The sequence below is a fragment of the Ovis aries genome, chromosome 7 (assembly GCF_016772045.2).
Source record: "Ovis aries strain OAR_USU_Benz2616 breed Rambouillet chromosome 7, ARS-UI_Ramb_v3.0, whole genome shotgun sequence".
Lineage (NCBI taxonomy): Eukaryota > Metazoa > Chordata > Mammalia > Artiodactyla > Bovidae > Ovis > Ovis aries.
The window spans coordinates 888,500-904,541 of record NC_056060.1 but is presented as its reverse complement, the minus strand read 5'-3'; the positions used below and the strand labels follow the sequence as shown (position 1 = coordinate 904,541).

General features: G+C 50.0%; 1 protein-coding gene across 2 annotated transcripts in view; it reads right to left on the bottom strand.

Moving 5' to 3' along the window:
* The window catches only part of MCC (MCC regulator of WNT signaling pathway), a 533,716-nt gene that overhangs the window by 24,653 nt on the left and 493,021 nt on the right, over nt 1-16,042 (bottom strand). For both annotated transcript variants that reach the window (XM_060418703.1, XM_027971442.3), the window contains 2 exons: nt 5,160-5,394; nt 2,602-2,808 (listed from right to left, as the gene is read on the bottom strand). In XM_060418703.1, the coding sequence (XP_060274686.1) occupies nt 2,602-2,808; nt 5,160-5,394 (442 nt within the window). The remainder of the gene's footprint in view (nt 1-2,601; nt 2,809-5,159; nt 5,395-16,042) is intronic.

The window sequence follows — 16,042 nt, the reverse complement described above, 5'->3', positions numbered from 1 at the left end:
CCTGCGGGGCTGACGTGTCTCCTTAAAGACAGGGTCAGCTTTGTTTCACCCAGTGAGGCTCACCGAGCGCGTCTAGTAATCTGCTGCACACAGACAAGAACTGAAAAAACCTAATGTGATTTGGTTAAGATGTGGGACTCAGCCTTTTGGCTGAAGGGAAGTTTTAAACGAAGCACGACACCCAACCACCTCCCTACCTCGAAGCAAGAGTAGGTGTTCTAAACTCCAGTCTGGCTGGCCACCTGTTTTTATTAAGGTCCACAGAGTAAGAATTGTGTTTTTATTTTTAAAATCAAGGGAAAGAAAGGACTATTTTATGATATGTAGGAATCATATGAAATTCAAATTTCAGTGTCTATAAATAAAGCATTGTTAGAACCTAGCCACGTGCCTCTGTGTCTGTAGTCTCTTCCTTTGCAGTAAGGAAGAGACAGTTTTGCAATGGCAGAGTTACATAGGTGCAGCAGAATCTGTATGACCCCCAAATCCTAAAATATTGACTATTTGGCTCCAGCCTCTGCTCCAGACTGCTTGCCTCATCTACCAACAGATAAGACCAAATGAATAGCCCAGAAGGGAGATATTATTGATAGAGTAAATGGGTCTAATTTCTGAAAGACAAAATAATCAGCTTACTCTAATTTCATTACCTGAACAACACAGGGTACTTTTATAAAAGCTCTGTACTCTTAATGTAAAAAAATAAAAATAAATCATCTGGTCTTCTACGTCAAAGAGGTTTCTGTTTTTTGGAGCCATTCCACAGAATATAGTGCTTCCCCCAGTCAAAATAAATACTAAGAACCAGGGGAAAATGCTCAGCTCATGGGCCTCTCCTGGCAAGAGCTCAGTAAGTCCACTTCCACCCCACCCCAAGAGTACATACGCAAACACAGGAGCTCTGTCCCAGAGTGATGGCTCACAAACTCAAAGGGCTGTGCATAGATTCTGAAGCTGTTGCCACAGAATGGACAAGCCATGTCTGAGCCCTGGATTCTCCTGTGTGAAGCAGCACTGCTGCCCGCCCTGTGGTCAGAGCCCTCCACCCCGTGGTCAGAGCCCTCAGGCACTGGCATGTGGTCTCAGGGTGCACCCCACGGTGACCTTTCCCAAGCTCAGACTGTGTCACGTCACTTCCTACAAAAGCCCCTCTGTGATCCCTCCCCGCGCCCAGGACGGCGCAGCTGGTGGGTCTCTCCAGTCAACACATCAACCCCTCCTCCCCCTGGGCTTGGCCTGTGCGGCTCCATTGGCCCAGGGCAGACTTCCACATCCTTCCTGGCCTCTTCATCGGGCTCGCACCCACTCTCCGCTGGGTCTGTGTTCAGGACACCTGCCCCTAACCTCCAAATCTGGATCACGGGTCTGGCCTGTGGCCTCCCCTCGCACTGGGCGTCGATCTTTGCGCTCCGGATGTTGTGTCCTCTGCTGTGATCATCTATTTGCCCATTGGTGTCCTGCACTGGAAGCTGAAATCCTGGCACTACCTCCAGCATCTTGCCTGGACCAGATCACATCCATCACAGGAATGGACGAGCGAGAAGCAGCAGGGCCTTGGGAGAGCAGCCCCACTGGGTGCTGTGGCCCCAGCTCCCTTGGCACCCTTGTAGGTGAGAGTGGGCAGAGGGCGGCTATGGACTCTGGAGCAGGCAGCACAGTTCTTAGCTGCTTAGGGGAACCATTCTCTGTCACACAGCATCAGCAAGGGGCTTTCTTCTTAGGGACATCCCTCTGGTGGAGATACCCCTGCACCTGGGCCATGAAGGGCCACTCACAGGGCAGCAAGTCACTGCACGCCCACAGTCTTGGGCCAGAGATAAATGAGTCAGGAGCAGCTGGCTTTCATCAGAAACAGAAAATTGCACGCACAGAATTCCAGGATCCTGCGGCGAGGGATGTCTTTCTTTAGGGTCTAGACTATTTTTTTTTCTCCAATGCAGTATTTGGAATTATTCTGTGATAGAGGATGATGGAATGAGCTTGAATTCTAGAAAAAAAGACTTGAGGGCTAATGAAAGTGTGAGCTTGCAAGATGATGCCACCGGCAGCCCACACTCTGCACTCTTCGGGGTAACTCAGCGCTCGCCCTCCTCCTCCTCTGCCTCAGGCCACCTCCTGCCTTCCACCTTAAGGAAGTTGAGGAGGAAACACGTAAGAGGAGGAGGACCAGAGTCAGCCAGACTGGGGTTAAATCCTGATTCTGCCATTTACCAGCTGTGAGACCGCCCCCGCCCCCATTCTTTTCTACCTCATTTTTGTCATGTAAAAGGGATAACTCTTGCTTCCCGAGAGTCTTGAGACTCAGGGGAGATGACGTGTGTGGTGATCAGTACCACGTGATCAACACTGATGATCCCACAGGCCAGGAGGAGGGGGTGGGGTGACTACCGGCCTCCCGGCCACTCCCTGGATGAGACCGTGATCTATGAGGTGCTGTACCTGCTACATAAAGTGAGGTGAAAACACGTGGACTTGGTTTCTTTGCACTCAAAACGTCACTGTCTTTCGGATCTCTAGAATGGCCGCAGTTCCTCTGCACATAAGGGAGCCGCGGGCGGTGAGCGCGGCTCTGCGGGAGGGGAGGCTGAGCCCGGGCCCTACCTTGCCGGCCGCGTCCTTGCCCCCACTGCTGGCAGAGCTGAGGGACCGCGTGCGCTGCTCCTTCTGCTCCTCCACCTCAGACTTGAGGTGCTCGATGTGGACCAGGTAGGCCTGCTCCTGGGCTTCTCGTGTGCTCAGCTTCAGCTCCAGGGCCTTCTTCTCCTTCTCCAGGAGGTAGAGCTGGGCCTTCAGCTCGGCCATCTCCTCCTGCGGGGCACAGAGCACACGAGGGGCTGGTGGGGTGACAGCAGGGACCCCGACTGCCACTCAAGGCCTCGCGGGAGACTGGACGGCTGTCTCCACATGCCCGCACCACGTCACAGGCTTGGTGCACCAGAACCGAGATCAACGGGTAGAAGGGACAGGCCTGCAGGCTTTGGCTCACAATAAGGAGCATCTTTCTACCAACCAGGAGATTCCACCTCCTCTTCTCCAGTGGTCATACTCACCTTCCTGGAGGCCAGTTTTCTGGCAGGCAGAGGCTAACCCGTATCAAAGAAGTTGAAGCATCTGACTAGGTCCCTTCTAAATTGCGTTTCCTTTCCCGTCTTCCATGACACCAATCCATGGATATCATCACCCTCATGGCAGTTGGGTCCTGCAACCACGCTGGGCAGCTCGGGAGCACCCAGAGCAGTGACACTGGCCCCAGGTCCTATTGGCTTCAGGGCCCACATAAAATCCATGGGAACAGAGCCCTCCTCAGGTGGCTATTCATCAGGTCACTTCTTGGAGTCTCTTGAAAAGTCAAAGGAGAGTTTGCTGTGAAGAGTAAGAAGTGACCCCAAAATGGGACAGTGCTCTCCTGGACCAGGTAACAGTGAGAAGCACTAGCATTTACTGAGCATCTAACACTGCTTTAAATGGTTATCCTCAGCAGCTCATTCAGTCCTCTCATCCTGAGGTAGGTACTGTGAATATCTCCATTCACGGATGGGACACTGAGGTAAGCAGAGCCTACAATCTCTTCTCAGCCCACATACTGAGTAAATTATGGAGCCTGAGTTTGAACCCACGACATTCAGCTCAGAGGCCAGGTAAGCACCAAGCTACAGTCCCCCTTTAGAGGTGAGCCCATACATGACCCTTGCCCTTTGCGTCTGCTGGAGGGCGAGTCCACCACCCCATGACCACCTGGTCAGTCTTGCCAGCTCTTTCTGTGATCCTACTTAAAAGGATTCTTCATACACTGAGTCACTTCATACACTGAATCCCTTGAGAGGGATTCACCAAGTCACTGACTGACTGTGGTCATCCCCGAAGTGACCTTCTCTGGGCTAACAAGCCACAGGCCTGCCGTGCTGTCTTGGGTAAGCCAAACCCAGGTTGGGGGATGGTCTCAGCTCCAATGTGGGGAAACACCGGGAGGGCACCCAGCACAGCTGGTTACACTCAGGGACGGTATTAGCCACGGAGAGGGCAATGTGCCGAGCAACTGCTCAAAAGAAGACGCAAACCTCTCCTGACAATGACATAAAACCAGGATTAAAGGTGTTTCCACACACTGAACCGTCTCATCTTTTGCCACCAGAAACAGGATTCTTAAGGTGCTGGCAACACTGTGTCCTGAGCTAATATGGACAGCCACGCCCAGAACAACACACAGACGCAAGCTTGAGAGGAGAGATGAATGCATGGGTGCCAGAGATGAAGCGGGCGTTCTGCCCAAGAGGAAAGATGAGGCAGTCACAGTGCTGGGCCCTGAGGGCTCGGATGGGTAGGGGGCCCCAGGACCTGGGCTTTCAGCACTTGCACAAGGGCGGGGTGGACAGCCAGGCCAGAGCGCCCGAAGGGAGTACTACCTCGTAGAGGAGACTAGAAGGCTGCCTTCTGGAGGGGCGGCCAGGACACGTGTGTCCTCAGGTTTCGGGTGGGAAAAGAAAAGCCTCCTTTGAGGAATCAGATGACAAACCTGAGGGATGTATAAATGTACAACAGGAACTCTCCGCCAAGAATATAACAAAGACCAGTCCTAAATCTCTGAAACCGGCAAGTCCGAACAGGTCTAAGGCTACAAGTATCTACTGGAATATCTCTACCCAGGACGACCAGGACGAGGGCGAACTGGCGCCTGGGGTGTGATGGGGAAGGTGGTTGTTGGCGCCCCCCACAGCACCAAATGGACAAGGGGGTCAGGAAACCAGGGCTCCTGTCCAAAGGCTGCCCTGGCCTCGCTCTGTTCCCCTGCCTCACCTTAACATCAGCATCAGCCCAGGAAGCACCTGCAAGCATTTTGGAGGCCAATCGGAGGCTGTTTCACCCTGCTGAGGCCTCTTCTGGCTTCTCCTGGAGATGAGGTGTCCCATTCTGGCCTGGGACCCCCTGAGGCTTCTCCATTGCTGAGTGCACCTCTCTAGGAGCACTTCCAGCTCAAGGGACCCTGGACTACTGAAACCACTCCTGTCTACACACGAGGTTCTGGCTGTCCTGTGGAGAGGCAACTGAACATGGATGGCTAACCAGCTTTCGAGAGGCCTTTCTATGTTTCCTCCTGACGACAGCAGAGTGCAGGGGATGAGGGTTTGAGAAAAGGCACCCCTCCCCCCCGCCACGGATACCTTCATGGCCATGAGCTCCTGCATCAGCACCGCGTTCTCCAGGTCTAGTCGCTGGCTGTCCCCCCGGGGCTTGACATCGTAGCTGAGAGGGTCGATGTGGATGCTCTCCAGCTCCAGCATGGTCAGCTTGACTGCTGCCCGGTCGTTCCTGAGCTGCTGGATGTAGTCTTTCAGCCTTTGCTCATCTTCTTTAGTGAACTCCGTGTCACAGCTGCTGGCTGTGGAGCTGGTCGTGCTGAGAAGACAAAACAAACCACCTCACTGCATCTCCAGTAACTGCTAACAGAGCTTTTCGTCCTCATTCTTCTCCAGTACTTTGGCCACCTCATGCGGAGAGCTGACTCATTGGAAAAGACTCTGATGTTGGGAGGGATTGGGGGCAGGAGGAGAAGGGGACGACCGAGGATGAGATGGCTGGATGGCATCACCGACTCGATGGACATGAGTCTGAGTGAACTCCAGGAGATGGTGATGGACAGGGAGGCCTGGCGTACTGCAGTTCATGGGGTTGCAAAGAGTTGGACACGACTGAGCAACTGAACTGAACTGAACTTTTCCATACCTTCCTCTCCCAATAGCACCTAGCTGGTAATGGCAAAACATCAACAACAAAAAGCATTCTTCCTGGCACTGGACATCGATACCACCTTTTGGGAAAGAAACAATGTGAAGAATATCAGAAATGTCTGCACCCCTTAAGACAATATGTGGACTCTAGAAATGAATTCCAAGGAAATAATTCCACAGAAGCAAAAAGATACACACATACAAAGATGTTTCATGGAATATAAGGTTTAGTGAGTTATAGTATATATCTAAAAGAAGAAAATTACGTAAACATTATGGAAATAATTATGACAATGGTGGAGAGTTTGAGGAAATAGGATGAAAAATATATCATAAAAATAGTTGTACACACTGCTATATTAAAGATGGATAACCAACAAGGACCTACTCTATAGCACAGGGAACTCTGCTCAATGTTATGTGGCAGCCTGGATGGGACGGGAGTTTGGGGGAGAACAGATACGCATATATGAATGACTGAGTCCTTTCACTGTTCACCTGAAACTATCATAGTATTATTAGTCAGCTATACCCCAATAAAAAAGAAAGAGTTTAAATTAAAACAAAACAGGTGTGCTTATGGCCAAGACTTAACAGAAGGGACACGTTAAAGGAACAGAGCAAGGTGAAGAACTAAGTGTCTGAAGTATGACCTGCAGAGTGTGTGTGTGGGGGCGCACGCACTGTGCAGACACACCCCAGACCACTGACAGCCGCGCCGGGCGGCGGGAGCCGGAAAGAAGGGCAGTGGGGGCACCCTCTGTGGGTCGTATTGCCACAGCTTGGAAAGCAGGGTGCCCCCAGGCCTCCCCGGCTGTTCCTCCCCCATCATGGATGAATATAAATCCTTCACAGGGACACAGGCGGTCCGAGGGGCCCTTGGCCACCCATCCTGTGGGAATGCTAAGGGGGCTGGCAGTTCTAAGGAGCACCTAGGCCTGAAGCCCGGGAACGTGACAGGCCATGCATGTTTCTGTGGGTTCCAGAGTCCCACGGCAGGGTGAGCACCACAGGAAGACTGCAGCCTGCCTCTCAAGACCTACAGTGGTTTCTCTGGACGCCCCTGCACTTGACATAGCCCGCATGGAACTGGCTTTGGAAAGATGGCAGATAAATAAGCAAGGGGCCTATTTAGCTGTCAGCAAACAGGCCGGCCTGGCATCATCATCTCTGCCGTTACCTGGAAGTGGAGGTTCTGAGACATTTCGTGGCTGGAACCCGGTGCAGCTGGGCCTAGGCTCACAAGATTTCCATTGTGAGGTGCTGAGCCAGGAGCAGGGACTGGTGTCCACAGGCTGTTCCATTGCCTGGAGCCCAGGCCTGCCCTCCTCACCTCACAGCAACAGGGGGAACAGCCCCCCAGCCAGCAGATGAAATCTCACAACCTCGGTGTGACAAGAACGCCCCATTCTTGTCTGTGACACGTTATCAAGAAGTTGAGGCTTCCGGGGAGGGAAGGGTGGAAGGCATGGTAGTCCACACACACGAGGAAGAGGACTCCCTAGGGCTCTGGTGGTCTTCAAGTCAGAGAACTCCGGCCAGCATAAAAGCTCCCGATTGCCACAGACGCTCTGAGGCCCCCTACCCGCCCTGACTCCATCAGGACGGAGCGAGATCAGTCTGACCAACACACAACACCTCTTTAGAGGTGGTGATGGTTACTTACACGTGTCCAGTGGAGGTGGGCGGGGAGAGCTGGTCAGAGTGTGGGGCCGAATGCCAGGTCTCAGAGGGCCTCATAGGGTTGTGTTTTCTCTCTAGAATTAGATGGAGAAGCCCCTGGAGGGGGCTAGTACTAGAGGACTGACAGGATTCACCTTACATTTTAACAGGCTCCCTCTGTCTGCTGTACTGAGGAGGGATGCAGGGAGGTGAGGTCAGAGACAGGGAACCCTTTTGGGGGCTATTGTAACAAGCTCTGGAGAGAAGGTAGAAGCTGAGAAGACAGGAAGGAGGTTAAAAATTCTTCATCCATCAGTGCTCAAGCTGTATTTTAAAAAGGATGAGAGGGGACAAGCAGCCACGCCCTCCAGTTGGACCGCCTCAGGTGTGACGTCATACACAAAGCCGCGCAAGGGAGCATGAAAGAGCAGCGGTGCTGCCAGCAGAGGGCGCGGGGCGCCGGCGGGGCGTCCGCGGGGGACAGCGTCCAGGAGTGCCTCGTCCTGCGGAGGGAGGGTCCTCCCTCGGCGCCTCAGCCTTCAGTAAAGCTCGGTGACAGGCATGCCTCACACACAACCACCCTCCTGGGCGGTTTGTCAACACAGTGTGGAGGGATAGATGCCTAAGTCCTAAGGTTCCACATGTGAGCAAAATTAGAGTGCACGGAAGCGGTGGCAGTGTTCACAGCGCATTCCACGTGGCTGAGTGAGGCGATGCCCCCCCAGACACGGCATGTTTAGACAGCACGGTGCTGGGAAATAGCAACACTTTTTTTCCAGTGAGTGGGGAGAAGGCTTCAGGTAGGAAAATCCTCTCCCATGAAGCTGAGACTCACCACCAGGAGTTCACTTTACAGCTTCTTTTCATGAAAAGTCACTTTGGAAAATTTTAAATATACAGAAAACCCAGAGAGAAACTAATACCTGGGTGGCCTTTTTTCATGTTTTCTTTGAAATGCTGTTTTAGAAATGGAACACACTTGGGCTTCCCTGGTGGTACAGCAGGTGGGAGTCTTCCTGCCAGAGCAGGGGACACAGCTTCCAGTCCTGGTCTGGGAGGCCTGCACATGCCGCGGAGCAACCAAGCCCCCCTGCCGCGACTCCTGGGCCTGCGGGCTACAACCGCTGAAGCCCATGAACCTAGAGCCTGTGCTCCGTAACAAGAGACGCCACCACAAGGACAAGCCCGTTTTCTGCAACTAGAGAGCAGCCCCCTCTCTCCACAACTAGAGAATGCCACTCACAGCAGTGAAGAAGCAGTGCAACCAAGCATAATAAATACATAATTTTAAAAAAAGACACAGAACATACTTGAGGTACCCTTTGATTCCTGTCACTTAAAAAAGATATTTCCTACAAATTGAAGGTAACTTACACCAGTCAGCATGGCCATCATCAAAAAGTTTACAAATAGTCAATGCTGGTGAGTATGTGAAGAAAAGGGAACTCTCCTACCTAACTGGTGGGACTGTAAGTCGGTGCAGCCACAGTGGCAAACAGTATGGGGCTTCCTCAGAAACCTAAAAGTAGAATTACCATATGATTCAGCAATCCTACTCTTGGGCATGTATCTGGACAAAACTATAATTCACAAAGATACACGCACCCCTACGTTCACAGCAGTACTGTTTACAATAGCCAAGAGATGGAAGCAACAGATGAATGGATAAAGAAGATATGGTGTGTGTGTATAAAATGGAATATTAGCCATAAAAAGTACAAAATAATGCCATTTGCAGCAATGTGGACGCAACTGGAGATTATCTTACTAAGGGAAGCAAATCAGAAATGCCATATCACTTACATGCGGCATATAACATGGGACACCAATGAACCCATCTATGAAACAGACAGGTTTCCATGGGGTCGCAGAGTCAGGCACAACTGACTGACTAAATTGAACTAATGAAACAGAAACAGGGACACAGAGAATGGACTGGTGGGTGCCAAGGAGGAGGGTGGGAGAGGGAAGCATCGAGAGTTTGGTGTATACAGGACAGATAAACTGATATCAGTTCAGTTCAGTTCAGTCGCTCAGTCGTGTCTGACTCTTTGCGACCCCACGAATCACAGCACGCCAGGCCTCCCTGTCCATCACCATCTCCTGGAGTCCACTCAGACTCATGTCCATTGAGTCAGTGATGCCATCCAGCCATCTCATCCTCTGACATCCCCTTCTCCTCTTGCCCCCAATCCCTCCCAGCATCAGAGTCTTTTCCAATGAGGCAACTCTTCGCATGAGGTGGCCAAAGTACTGGAGGTTCAGCTTTAGCATCATTCCTTCCAAAGAAATCCCAGGGTTGATCTCCTTCAGAATGGACTGGTTGGATCTCCTTGCAGTCCAAGGGACTCTCAAGAGTCTTCTCCAGCACCACACTTCAAAAGCATCAATTCTTTGGCGCTCAGCCTTCTTCACAGTCCAACTCTCACATCCATACATGACCACTGGAAAAACCATAGCCTTGACTAGACGGCCCTTAGTCGGCAAAGTAATGTCTCTGCTTTAGAATATGCTATCTAGGTTGGTCATAACTTTTCTTCCAAGTAGTAAGCGTCTTTTAATTTCATGGATGCAGTCACCATCTACAGTGATTTTGGAGCCCAAGAAAATAAAGTCTGACACTGTTTCCAAGCTTCTCCATCTATTTCCCAGGAAGTGATGGGACCGGATGCCATGATCTTCGTTTTCTGAATGTTGAGCTCTAAGCCAACTTTTTCACACTCCTCTTTCACTTTCATCAAGAGGGTTTTTAGCTCCTCTTCAGTTTCTGCCGTAAGGGTGCTGTCATCTGCATATCTGAGGTTGTTGATATTTTTCCCAGCAATCTTGATTCCAGTGTGTGTTTCTTCCAGCCCAGCGTTTCTCATGATGTACTCTGCATATAAGTTACATAAGCAGGGTGACAATATATAGCCTCGATGTACACCTTTTCCTATTTGGAACCAGTCTGTTGTTCCATGTCCAGTTCTAACTGTTGCTTCCTGACCTGCATACAGATTTCTCAAGAGGCAGGTCAGGTGGTCTGGTATTCCCACCTCTTTCACAATTTTCCACAGTTTATTATGATCCACACAGTCAAAGGCTTTGGCATAGTCAATAAACCAGAAATAGATGTTTTTCTGGAACTCTCTTGCTTATCGATGATCCAGCGGATGTTGGCAATTTGATCTCTGGTTCCTCTGCCTTTTCTAAAACCAGCTTGAACATCAGGGAGTTCACGGTTCACGTATTGCTGAAGCCTGGCTTGGAGAATTTTGAGCATTACTTTACTAGCATGTGGGATGAATGTAATTGTGCGGTAGTTTGAGCATTCTTTGGCATTGCCTTTCTTTGGAATTGGAATGAAAACTGACCTTTCCCAGTCCTGTGGCCACTGCTGAGTTTTCCAAATGTGCTGGCATATTGAGTGCAGCACTTTCACAGCATCATCTTTCAGGATTTGAAACTGCTCAACTGGAATTCCATCATCTCCACTAGCTTTGTTCGTAGTGATGGTTTCTAAGGCCCACTTGACTTCACATTCCAAGATGTCTGGCTCTAGATTAGTGATCACATCATCATGATTATCTGGGTCGTGATATAGATATGATTGATATATATATATAATATATAATATATACAGATATATAAAACTGGTGTATATAGGATGGATAAACAACAAGGCGCTACTATATAGCCCAGGGAACTATATTCTATATCCTGTGATAAACAATAGTGGAAAACAATGTATATATATATGTATAACTGAGGCACTCTGCTATACAGCAGTAATTAACACAACATTATAAATCAAATATACCTCAGTAAAAATTTAAAAAACTACTTCAAAACTCAAAGGACAGTAGAACCTAGAGTTAGTTCTCCAAATATTCTGCAGGCCCTGAAAGGTTAATTTGTTGGCATATTTTCTGTTTAGCAGGACTGGTGCTCCCCAGTGGTTGTCGAAGACCAGTGGTGAGGCTGGGGATGGCAGTATCACCTGGGAACTTCTTAAGAATGCATGTTCCCAGACTCCACGACCCAGACTCACAGAGTCGGGAATGCTGGAGGAGGGCAGCCATCTGTTTTAAAATGTACCATCCAGCTGATTCTGAGGCTGAGGCAGATTTGAGAACAACTGGTCGACCCCACAGGATAAGTGGGCATTTGCAAAGTAGCCTGTAAGGTAATGGGACCCCATCCCAAATTCTCTCGGGAGTGGCCACTACGTTCCTGGGCTGATCTGGTGGGTACCAGTGAGTGCGAGCAGGTCTCTGACATCAGGCAGACCCGAGTAAATGACCTTCCTCTATCCATGCCTAGCTTTATGGTCCAGAGCAAATTACCCAAGCTTTCCAGCTGTGGTAAAGTGGGGTCCTGAAGCTGGCAGGGCGCACACTGTGTTTGCTTTGGGGGAGGCAGAGGGGGAGGGAAGCTGGGCCAGTGGCCTCTCCACACCCAACACCAGACCCAGGACCTCCCTCTTGGGATGGCAGCCACCTAGCAGGTCCTGCAGAAAACTGCCTGTCTGAGGGACAGCACAAGTGCTGACCGGACCTGAACACCCCCAAGAACTGCCTGGGAGACACTGACCTGGGTGGGTAGAGGCTGCCCGGCTTTGGGGTGTCCTGGAACCCCCTGGGACCTGGGCTTGATCCCGAGTTTGGCAGGGAAGGCTTCTGTCTCACCCTTTCTACTGTGGTAGAGTTTTAAGAGAGAAAGAAATAGAAAAGAAGGGCAAAAGGTCTCCCCTAACAGTCTCTACCCCCATGGAAAGCTCAGGGCTGTAATGCTTTTCCAGGGGAGAGTTTAATTCCAGATAAGCGCCCAGCCCGGCAGCCTGTCTGGGCAGCTTCCCTCTCCTTCCAGAACACCCCAGCGGGCAACGGATCAGGCGAGGCTCATTACAGTTCTGCTCTGTGCTCCCACGATCCTACCCGGAATATGGCTCTGACAGCGCTGGGTGGAGGGGAGGCCATGGCCCTTTCTCAGCCTCCTCTAGACAAAGGCACAGTCTCCAGAGAGCCGGCTGCCGCTGCCGGGCGGGGGGCAAGTCAGCCATTAACCCTCGGGCTGGGAATGCAGGCGGATCGCAGGATGAGCACACTTGTCAAGGGGGTATACGTCCGAGGGAGCTGGGCTCCTCCTCTGCAGTGTGAGACGGATGGTGGGAGAGGGGCAGATGAAGGAAAGCCTGGTGTTTCGCTCTGGTTTCTCGAGGAGCCAGGCCAGGTTGCGTGCGTTTCTCCTTTCCTGATGCTCTGCTTGATCTCCCCTCGGCTGGCTCGGTTCAGAGTCCATTAGTGGCCTGTGGGACGTCCGCTCACCGCACACATGGGGGCCTCCAGCGAGGGGAGCGCTTGCTGGCCGGCCCGGGGCCCCCACCCACTGCCGGCCTGATCGTGGTGGGACTGGATGCAACAGTGGAGTTCAGATGGCCTCTCTTTTGTCCCTCTCCACTGTGTCTGATCCTTGTCCTCAAGACAACTTCCCCTCTTGCTTTATAGGGAAAAAAATCCCATCTTTTTTTTTTCAGCTTCCTCATCTTGTCTTGGCAGAAAAGAACATTTCTTTTGCCTTGAAAACCAGAGATGGATTCTTCCTAAAGTTTTTCTCAATGTCTTACATGGCTCCCAGTTACAATCTCACTTACACCAAGTGCCACCTGGGGGCCTTCTAGTTGCTGAGCATTTAAAATTTATTCGAAGGGTGGCCGGGGTCAGGTCAGGTGACACTGGGCCCCACTTCTCTGAGCAGAAACTTGAGCCTGTCAACTGCCTGAACCTTTCAGTGTTGTGCTGGGTATCTACCCATGCCCCACCCTGTTTCTGACAATTCTTTGTCACAAAGGAGTAAAAATACTCAACACAGTCCAAACCTCCTAGGTCTGGATGCTCTCATATGATTATAAGAATTCTCTAGGAGAAGTGGTTCAGGCAGGAAAAATTATCCAAAAAAAAAAAAAAAATACAGCTAATGCTCAAACACCAAGTTTAAACTGTGCGGATCACTTATACCTGGATCTTTTAAAAGTAAATATAGTTCTATAGGACTTTCCTAGCACAGTGGATAAGAATCTGCCTGCCAATGCAGGAGTCACAGGTTTGATCCCTGGTCCAGGAAAATCTCACATGCCGTGAAGCAACTAACTGCATGCCCCAAGTACAGAGCCTGTGCCCCAGAGCTTGTGAGATGCAGCTACTGAAGCCCCCACACACAGAGCCAGCGCTCTTCGACAAGAGAAGCCACTGCGATGAGAAGCCCGCGCAAGGCAATGAGAAGCAGCTCCCGATTGCTGCAACTGGAGAAAGCCCGAGCAAAGCAACAAAGACTCAGTGCATCTGGGAATTAAAAAAAAAAAAAAATATATATATATATGTATATATATATATATATATACATTTATGATGGGGGTTGGGGGAATCCGTGGTGAGTCCTGGAACAGATCCTCTGAGATTATACTGGTAGGTAAAACCTGCCACCAGATAACTACAGTCCTCAAACACTTCCTGCTTTCAGAAACTTAACTGACAGTGGAAGGCAAAATGAGAGACACAGTTAGGAGACAGATGATATTTCTGCAACTACTTATAAGGTGCTGTTATGATGATGTTGGAAACCAGGCATCTCTAAAACAAATATTAACCTGCTCCTGATTTGGTTGCTGATAACACACCGAGATAAACACCATATAGATCTGATACTTCTACTGCTGCTAATAATTTCTCTGACATTAAAAAAATTAAACACTTTACAGTCAGCACTCCCTATCTACGAATTCTGCATCTGCGGATTTAGCCACCCTCAGGTGGAAAATTTTTGAGAAAAAAAAAAAAAAATTCAGGAAGTTCTAAAGAGCAAAACTTCAATTTGCCATGTGCTGGCAACTATTTACATAGCGTTTACATTTTATTTACAGTTATTTACATAGCTTTTACATTATATTTGGTATTATATAAGTAACTTAGACATGATTTAAAATATATGAGGATGTGTGTAGGTTCTAATGCAAATACTACGATGTTTTACACAAGGGACTTAAGCATCTTTGAACTTTGGTATCCACAGAGGTCCAGAACCAATCCCTCGAGGATACCGAGGGATGACTATAAATGATTTCCGACATCACTAATAATTAAGAGGTACAAAGTAAAACATTAAGCGTATTTTTTTTTTTTTTGCTTAGAGATTGACCAAATTTTAAAAGTGTATATTATCCAGTTTCAGCAAAGGAGGCAGAGGTGCTCACACAGTTGCTGAATCATGTACAGGGGGGTAGGTGGCACTAGTTGACGTTTGAAATAATAGTCATTTTTGAGTCAGCACCTTCTACTTCTCAGACTTAATCCCATAGAAACTGCATCAGGGGCACAGAGACAAGGACAAGCGTGGAGTGTGCAGCAGTATTGTAATAGTAAGGACATGCGATAAGTGAAAGTCATTCAGTCGTGTCTGTCTCTTTGCAACCCCATTCTGCAGCCTGCCAGGCTCCTCTGTCCATGGAATTCTCCAGGTAGGAACACTGGAGTGGGTAGCCTATACCTTCTCCTGGGGATCTTCCCAACCCAGGGATCAAACCCAGGTCTCATGCATTGCAGGCAGATTCTTTACCAGCTGAGCCACCAGGGAAGCTCAAGAATACTGGAGTGGGTAGCCTATCCCTTCTCCAGCAGATCTTCCTGACCCAGGAACTGAACTGGGGTCTCCTGCACTGCAGGCGGATTCTTTACCAGCTGAGCTACCAGGGAAGCTACTGCTGAGAAGAAGGACACACACAGAGATGCCTAAACATATAACAACACTAGGGGAAAAGGAAGGGAAAGGCAAGATTCAGGAGTCCGATTAACAGGATCCTTTTCGGGGTAAATGGGATGGAGTCATTTTTAAAGATGCCATGTGTTGGTCTGTTGACACAAGCCCGCCCCTTCTCCTGGGACCCTCCCCTCCTCTCTGCCCCCGAGGCTCCTGTGGAACCGCTACGACCACAGATAACTGGGGAGGTGCTTGAGCCCAGCTGGGCAAGATGTTCCTTCCTAGGATTTTCTTACTTGACAAGAGTGAAACCAGTCAGCCCAGTGCACTGATGGGGGTGGCATGCGGGTTTTCTGTTGTCTGGGGAGCGGCCTGCAGCAGGGAGGTATGGGGGCCACAGGGGCCAGGTGAGGTCTGCTTCTCCTGCTCATCAGAGCCTTCTGCCCTCAGCCTGGGTCCACGGCTCCTGTGTGGGAGACCCGATATCCACCCCCAGATTTGAGTATGCGTCTGCCACTGCCAACCGAGGGGCTAGCAGGTAATTAAAAAATGGGCGGCCGAATCTGTGAAGACACTCTCCAGACTGTGCTTGTTTTCAGTGAGGGTCCTCGCATGGGGAATTTTATGTAATGCTTGGATTTCAACTGTTAAGCTTACTTTTAATACAATGAGCATATCATTTTTGGGGAATCAGCAAGCCTTAAGAAAAGTGAAAGCATTTCAACTCTCTATCTAGCTCCCATAGAAGCTAAATGATAAGTGACAGGACATTTCTGCAGGAGGCCTACAGGCCATGCTATCATCATGTGGAGAACTGTGTCTGAGCTGGACTTTAGGACTGATGAGCACTCCTAAGCCTAAGTCCCAAGGACTCCAGAGAGACTCTCCTGGTACTTGGGTGGGGAAGGCACCTCTTTTTTTCA